General features: G+C 38.4%; 1 protein-coding gene across 1 annotated transcript; it reads left to right on the top strand.

Moving 5' to 3' along the window:
• The first annotated feature begins 6,832 nt into the window (after nt 1-6,832).
• LOC149578085 (endochitinase 4-like) lies at nt 6,833-7,886 on the top strand. Its single transcript, XM_089796932.1, has 3 exons — nt 6,833-7,401; nt 7,497-7,608; nt 7,692-7,886. Exons 1-3 carry the CDS (start codon nt 6,966-6,968, stop codon nt 7,849-7,851), a joined length of 708 nt encoding a protein of 235 aa, XP_089653058.1. The 5' UTR covers nt 6,833-6,965; the 3' UTR covers nt 7,852-7,886.
• The last annotated feature ends 371 nt before the right edge of the window (nt 7,887-8,257 follow it).

Below are 8,257 nucleotides of genomic sequence, written 5' to 3'. Positions count from 1 at the left end.
AAAATATCAAAGCTCATGCCATTGATAGTCACCTTCCTATCCTTCCAATTCTAGAAGAATTGCATTGATATAACCTCATCATTCTTCACCATATCCTCCATATATAGTAAAAGGGTACCTTCCTACAAGTACACCATCACCACCTCACTACTACAAATATTATCTTCCACACCCACTGGTTCAATTTGATTGTTATTTCCTATATTGTCACCTAGATCAATGACTAATTCATCAGACAATATAGCCTTCTTGAAAGTTATGATGTTGCTTGTTATAAATTGAAGAACCTCAGAAAATAAAATGAAAAGGCATTGCATGACCATCATAAGACCGCAATTTTTCCCAAAAAATAGAAAACCACTCTTCACAACACTTAAGAGCATTTTCTTTCCTTCCATAACAACTATTAACAGTTCTATCTTGTGCGCAAATTCATTAACCTATCATTTTGATCATTACTAGATCTTTCACTGCATCTTTCCAAATTTTTCCTCTACATCCTTTTATAATTGTAATTAATGTTCATGGAAACTAAATCACAAAGCAAATCATAAACAATCATACCAAAAACACCCTTTATGTTGCATCCTGTTCATATGTCCACATTGAGAAAATGATGCCTGTCACTCATTTTGGTTATTCATATGGTATTAATGAAGGTATGCTTTGATGTCATCCCATTCCACAAAGTGCATGACACCATGGCCAAATTTAACTAGCCCATCCACCAAGCCATTTCCCTCATGATATATATGGGCAACATGGATCTCTTGTAATTCTTCCATTAACCTTTGGATTTCATCTGTTATAATTTTAATCGACCAGTTTCTTTTACCTTCTCCCTTACCAGCCTTAATGATTAACATTGAATCTCCCTCAATAGACAACTTATTGACCCCCTGAGTTCTATTCTCAGCCCCCAAAGATACCTCCCATGATAGTGCTACCCAACATAGCTGAACCATCAAAGTTTAGCTTGAACCATGAGTCAGGAGGGATGCCACACTAGCTTCTTTCTAGCCAAAACTTTGGAATTGTCAAATTGAGCCACAATGGGGCCAATGTTCTAAGTCAAAGCCCATTTCATATCAAGTTCACTCAAGGGGTTTATGGCAGCTTCTAGTGCTAAACCACACTACATTCTTTTAGAAGCCTAATACTAATCTGGGCCAACCCCCAGCTGGTTGTGGCTTGATCCCTAAGAATCTTGTTGTTCCTCTCCTTTTAGATACTCCATGAGATGTATGGGGGGAGAATCATCCATAATCTTTTGAGGTATGGGTAGTTAGTTGGGCCATCCTAATGAATGAATTATTTCAGATCTCTATTCATGCACCATTAAATCTCCCATAAAGAATGAACCTCCCTCCAAACCTTCATGGTAAAGGGCCAACAAATAAGCGAGTAATAGAGTCATCTTCATGGAGACATCAAATGCAACAATTATCATGTTGGCACCCTTTACAATGGAAATTGTTAATAGTGAGAATCGACCCATGCAAGGCTATCCACCAAAAGAAGTTTATCTTGGGTAGGATCCAAGGGTGTCAAACTTTTCACCAATTAGCTTGCATTGCTTCCCCCCAAGGTCACAAAGGTAAGCAGAATTAACTATGAACTCCCATGAGGATGTGAGTTTCCAAACTAAGGAGTCCTCCATAGGGGTCAAAGGAATCCTGCGTTTGCATAGGAGGTCCTGCACTACACAAGCAAGGCCCAACTACCTAGGCTCAAGGTTCTGGAAGGTAATCCATTTTCTGTTAGGGGTGATAAAGTTTTGGGTCTAGGAGCCATAAAATCTAGTACAATCCTCCCACAAATGTAAAAACTTAGTTTTCATGAAGGGGTTCTCATGAAGCCATTGATCCTCCTAGAATTCAATCAAATTACCATTCCCTAAAATCTAGTGACACCCTTTTCCTAGTATCTTTTAGGTATTAACAACATTGTTCCATATCTTGGACCCTTAGGGGAGAGTTTAAGCCCAATGGAATTGGTAAGGAGACAAACCTATGAGAGATTTAGCCAATATTATGTTACACCAACACTAGTATTTTACTAAATTCCAACCAATTTTGGTTAAGAGAGCCATATTCAAGTGGTCAATTCTTCTTAAATTCAGCCCTCCAAGAGCTTTCAAGCAATAAACTTTCTCCCAACTCATCAAGCTCATTTTGGTCTTCTCTTCAGCTTTGGACCATAAAAAAATTCCATTGGATTTTCTTAAGAATATATCTAAATCTACCATCAATTTTTAAGATGGTGATGAAATACACTAAGATACCTTGTACAGAGGTAGAGAGATGTTGGCATTTCCCAACATTACTCACATTTTTTCCCCTCCAGCTCGCTAGCTTCCATTGAGAGTATTCAGCCAAACCATTATAATATTGGTTAGTGACTTCCTTTATGGTAAGTGGTAGGCCAAGATAAGTGTTAGGGAGGGAAGGTTCCTGGTAGCCAAGAATATTAGTCACCTTTTCTCTCAAACCAGCAATAGAGTTGAGAAAATAGACTTTTCTTTTCTAACAATTAATGCATTGACTAGATATTAGTGCATAGTGGTTTAGAGTGTCCTTCCATTCTCTAGCTTCATAAATGGATGAGATGTCGAGTAAGAAAGTGTCATCGAAAAACTGCTAGATAACTTGCAGGGGGCATCAAGAGGTAGGTTTAACGCCCTTAATACTACCAGAGTTAGTTAAAGAAACTAAATTTCTACTTGAAACTTCTACCACAATAATAAAAAGGTAGAGAGATAGGGGGCACCTTGACACATTCATGGGAGGAGGAAAAGAAGTTTCCATGGGTTCCATTTAACAAGTAGTGAGAAAGTAATAGAGGTAACAACATTTTAATAATTCTACTACCCATCTTACTAATGCCAATCTAGCAAGAATAGAAAAGAGGAAATCCCACTTGACTTTATCATATGCATTGGAAATGTCTAGTTTAAGGGCCATAACTGGGATCTTAGACTTTTCCATAGAATGAATCACCTCATAGGTGGTTATAACCATGTCAAGAATTTGCCTCCTAGGCACAAACCCATTTTGGTATGGGCCAATGAATTTATCCAGGAGGGGCTTGGTGGGATTCACCATAACCTTTGCTAGAACCTTATAAATAGTGTTACAAAGGCTGATGGGTCTAAAATCTCTCAATCTCTGAGGGTCCTTAGTCTTGGGGATGAGAACAATGGAGGTCTTGTTTAGTTCCTTTAGAAGCTTTCTCATTCTTACAAAGTCTCTAGCATTGTGGGTGATGTCATATTTAACAATGTCCCAAAGTTCATGAAAAAGTGTAGGGAAGCCATTAGGCCCTAGGGCTTTACACTGATTCATTATCTCCTCATTCATTTGGTTATTAATTACTAATCAAAATGATCTTAGTATATCATTTTGTAAAATACTATCGGCTTGGGTAACCAAAGGTTTGTAGATTTTGTGGAAGTAGGATTTGACATTATCTTCTATCTAATGCACTTTAGTGATTTCTCGATCATTATCATCCAACAACATGTTGATAGCGTTTCTCTTTTTCCTTCTCAAGGATGATCCGTGGAAGAACTTTGTGTTTTTGCCATCCTCCTCTAGATATTTTACCTTAGATCTCTATTTCTAGAAGACTTCCTCCCTTCTAAGGAGGGTTTTCCATTTGTCTCTACAGTCCCTCTCCTCCTAGTGATGCTTAGAAGTATCTCTTTGTGTAAGTTGATTTTGGAGAGCTTCTAGATTTTTTTTAGTGGCCTTCTTTTCTTTGGATAGACTTTCGAAAAAGGATTTACTCCATTCTCCCATCTTTTTTCAGATTCTATCTAGTTTTCTAGCAATGTGGAACATAGTTGTGCCTCCTACCAACTTGCTCCACCATCTAGCTATACAATCCCTAAACTCATTATGTGAATGCCACATGATCTCATATCTAAAAGGTTTTCTTTTGGTAGGATATTGTGCCTAGGAGAGGAGCAACATAGAGTGATCCAAAATGGTCCTTGACCACGCCTTTAAGGAGGTATGTTGGAGGATGTCCCATCCACCAAAGATAAGGGCCCTATCTAGCCTACCTTGATCAATTTTTTCTCTAGTTTGTTGTTAAAGCAAGTTAAAGAAAACCCTTGGAGATCAATATCAATTAGGTCGTTTCTTCTCAAGAAATCCTCCAAGTCCTGCATGCTTTTTGAAAGATTGTCCAACCCTCCCATTTTTTCTGAAGGGTACAACAGGGTGTTAAAGTCTCCCATACAAAAAATATTTCCTTGTCACATGGAATCAGCCATAGTGGTAGCCTCATTCCAAACAACAAGCCTACCATTACGAGTGTTGGGGGCATAAAAGTTAAAAGTAGTCCACCTGCCAGATTGGACAGTGAAATTTGTGGTTACAAAATGGGTATTGATAGAGATATCCACTCCCACCACCTTGTTAGGATTTCGCATGGTAGAAATGCCACCAGAAGCATGCAATTAGCTTTACTATAGGTATATCTAGTGCCTAGCCAAACATACTTAGCCACTCTTGAGAACACTTGCTCAGTCATTTTAGCTTCCTCCAAAAGAATCATATCAGTTTTGAGTTAAATGATCTTTTGTTTGACTTCGTATTGCTTCTTAGGGCTATTTAGGCCCCTCACATTTGAGGATATGATCTTCATCTTTTACGATTCTAGGCATCCTTTAGGGTTTTTTGTTTCCCTTGTGCAATATCCTTTTATGTTTCTTTCTGATGGATGTTCCTGATTGGGGGTCTTCTAGCCTTCATAGACGAACCAACATCCACCTTAATCCTACCTCTATTCTTCCTATTTGGGACCATCCATTCAAAATCATTGGTACGGAAATCAAGGCTAGGGTCCTCTAAGATTGGTGAAAAAACTTCAACAATACCTGGTAGGGAAACCACAAGGGTTCCATTTGACAATGGTGAGCTAGCCCCCAAATTTGAGGGCAGACTGTATGGGAGTATTCCGTTTGCAACCATTTCATTATATAACATATCATTACTCGGGTGCAGTATTTCTAGGGTCTGCAACTTCTGCTCTTTAAAAGAGGCAACATCCATTATGAGCTTAGTTGTGGTCCCCATATCTTGCTCCACATCCATTCCTTCATGAGGAGTTTTAGCACCCTCATAAATGCAAGGGGTTCCATTGAACTGTGGAACATTCTCATAACCAACTAGTTAAATGTTAACCTCAACAAACCTTTTAGCAGAATTTGAGCTTTCGCCCACCTCAACACCTGGAGAAGAGACCTTGCTCTTGAGTTTCTCATCCTTTGGACACTCCACAAAGAGATGGCCAAAGCTATTATATTTCTGGTAGAAAGGAGCAACATTCTCATAGATAAGGGGTTCTATTTAGGTGCCCTGTTTGGACATTAGGCCACCATGGTTGGTAGAGGTTTATTCATTCCCACATTCAAATAGGACCTAGCAAAACCTAGTTTTTCCTTTGACCTAGTCATTGAGTCCATTTTTATGAACTGCCCAAAGGAGCTACTGATCCATCTAACAACACATTCATCCTAGAATTCCAAGGGAGTCTAGGAAAGTGTATCTAGATTGGGATAGATCTATAAAGGTCACTCTCTGGGTTAAATCTAGGTTTCCATTTTGCCATCATCAAGTGATGCTTGCCAAAATTCCACGATCTAGCCATAATCGAATCTTGATCTTTCTCAATCGTGAAATTGAATAAGAAGAGGGCTCTAGCCATCACTGAGATGGAGACAAAACTACTCAGTTTCCACTTTGTCAAACACCATTTTCTGACCATGTCCACCATAGGTCGAAAAGAGACAAACTTTCCCACAAGGCACATCGTAAACCCCGAGGAGATCGAATCAACCACAAAATCAGGTAAAATGATTTGAGGTCCTATGGGTCCCGAGGAGAACGTGGGTTTAGCTCCAAAATCCACAGAAGTCTTGGATCTAACAACAACTCCCAACTAGTTTGACTGGGGGGGCACCAATAAGGGGATTGCAAATGTAGGGCCACCTAGGGGATTGGGGCCCAGAGAAGCACAGTCGTCTAGAATGGCTCCAGGTTGTAACAAAACAATGACGTCCTTTTGCTGAAAAAGGCAGTCATTCAAGGATTTCGCAACCGGGGCCAATAGCCAATGGGAGGTAAGAGTGGAGGGCGTTTCTATCCCTCCCAAGATTGAGAGGGCATGGAAGCAGGTAGGGGTTTTAGGGTGGGCAAGGTTGAAGGGGTTAACGAGCAAGGTAATAATAATCATTGTTTGACTTAAATGTTATTTTTGACATTGAATTTATTTATTGAATAATTAATAAATGATGTTTACTAGACACAAAAACAACCACATAAACTAATATAAATATATAGAAATTTGATTCAATAAAATTAATAGACACTACTTGACATTTTTATTTAAAAGTTAATTTTAAAAAGAAAATACAAAAATTAGAGAAAACTAAGAAATACAAAGTAGAGTCATTATCCAATTTAAAATAGAGAATAACAAGTTGAAGATATATAAATATTATAAAACTATTCTTATTATAAAACGATACTTATAAAAAAAATACACTTTTTATTAAATTGAAAACTCGAATAGACTAAATCAGAGGTACACTATAATGATCGTGATTATAACTAGACATGCCAGATATTTGTATACAAGCATTGAGCGGTGCATTTCATTAGGTCAAGCAAAGATGGGACCAAGTCAATGAAGATTTCCACATTCTTATCCAAACCCGTGACTTTGAATCCTGAAGCCACGCGCTTAGCAGCCCCAAAGTCTGTCAAATAGCAGATATTTTGGTCAATTTATGCCGTGTTACACGAACTTCACTTGAATGCGGTCAATTTATGCCGTGTTTCCCTAACTTCACTTGAATGCGTACATAATGTACAACTTGCAGTCCACTTATTAATACTACCCGCATTGCACATGACTCGCAAACCAAAAAGACCGAGTGAAAGTAGAAACCAGCCATGGCGAGATATGCAAAGTTTCTAGTGCTACTGATAGCTTTGTTGATATTTGTAGGGGAAGTCCAATTGAGTTCCTCACAGAAGTGCGGGTGTGCAAAAGGACTGTGCTGCAGCAAATACGGCTACTGCGGAACTAGTGAAGCTTATTGCGGCGCCGGCTGTCAGCAGGGCCCTTGTTCTTCTAAACCCACCCCTTCCCCTTCTGTTCCCGCCCCATCTGGCGGTTCCATTGAATCCATTATCACGCCGGGTTTCTTCAACCGGATAAAATCAGGAATTCCCGCTTCTTGCAAGGGACGTAACTTCTACACATACAATGGCTTTATCAGCGCAGCCAAAGCTAGCAATTTCGCCGGTTTTGGCACCACCGGAAGTGTTGATGTTCGCAAGAGAGAGCTCGCTGCTTTCTTCGCCAATGTCGCCCATGAGACTACAAGTATGAAAACAAAACGATTCCCTGTAATTGTATAGTGAAACCCTAGATACATTATTTATTGCTAGTACTGAAACCCTAATTTGTTTTCTTTGCAGATCTGTGCTATGTGGAAGAGATTGCAAAATCAACGTATTGCAATTCTTCTGCAGAATATCCTTGTGCCAGTGGAAAGCAATACTACGGACGGGGGCCTCTCCAGCTCACCTGGTAACATTGATTTCCTATAGTATAAACAGAATATTCATAAAACTTGTGAGAGCAGTGATATAAATGTTGAAATCGTTTTATAGGAACTACAACTATGGAGCCGCTGGAAAATATGTGGGACTTCCGCTGCTGAATAATCCAGATTTGGTTGCCCAGCAGGAAGACGTTGCGCCTTTCAAACGTACTCTGACAGTCCTGTTTGATCCAAATGTACTGACAGTGAAAACGCCATCCACGTTGTGATTTTAAAATATCAAATATTATTAAAAGTTCGATAATGACTGTTGACTATTTTAGTAGTTTAGTAGAAAACTTTCGAAAGAAGCGGATTTATATATTACTACTGTTTTTAATTAATAGTTTATACATAAAATGATGGGGTACGACCATCGAAATATTTAGAGTAGATAAAACATTTCTTGTAAATAAGTTATTTAGTTGAAAAATAAGTGTGCAGATTTGTGTATTAATTTAGTCCATTCTCTTTGTAATGTTGCATGTTTTTGTTTCAATTTTTTTATAAATTATAATAAATATTTAGCATCTAAGATAAAATTAATTCAATTAAATAATGAGATTATGCAATAATTAGTATTGTAATGATAAAAAAAGATTTTTAATTTATCTTTATATTAATTTGAGCTACTCA

This window comes from Cupressus sempervirens, chromosome 1, assembly GCF_028749045.1.
Source record: "Cupressus sempervirens isolate cs-2001-9-10 chromosome 1, ASM2874904v1, whole genome shotgun sequence".
NCBI classification, from domain to species: domain Eukaryota; kingdom Viridiplantae; phylum Streptophyta; class Pinopsida; order Cupressales; family Cupressaceae; genus Cupressus; species Cupressus sempervirens.
The sequence above is the reverse complement of the archived record's forward strand: the minus strand, read 5'-3'. Positions and strand labels throughout refer to the sequence as shown.

Bases quoted from the DNA above. Each gene is read 5' to 3' on its own strand.
- LOC149578085 (XM_089796932.1), top strand. From the start codon at position 6,966: ATGGCGAGATATGCAAAGTTTCTAGTGCTACTGATAGCTTTGTTGATA. The intron at 7,402-7,496 runs GTATGAAAACAA...TTTTCTTTGCAG, and splicing joins TGTCGCCCATGAGACTACAA to ATCTGTGCTATGTGGAAGAG. The intron at 7,609-7,691 runs GTAACATTGATT...ATCGTTTTATAG, and splicing joins GGGCCTCTCCAGCTCACCTG to GAACTACAACTATGGAGCCG.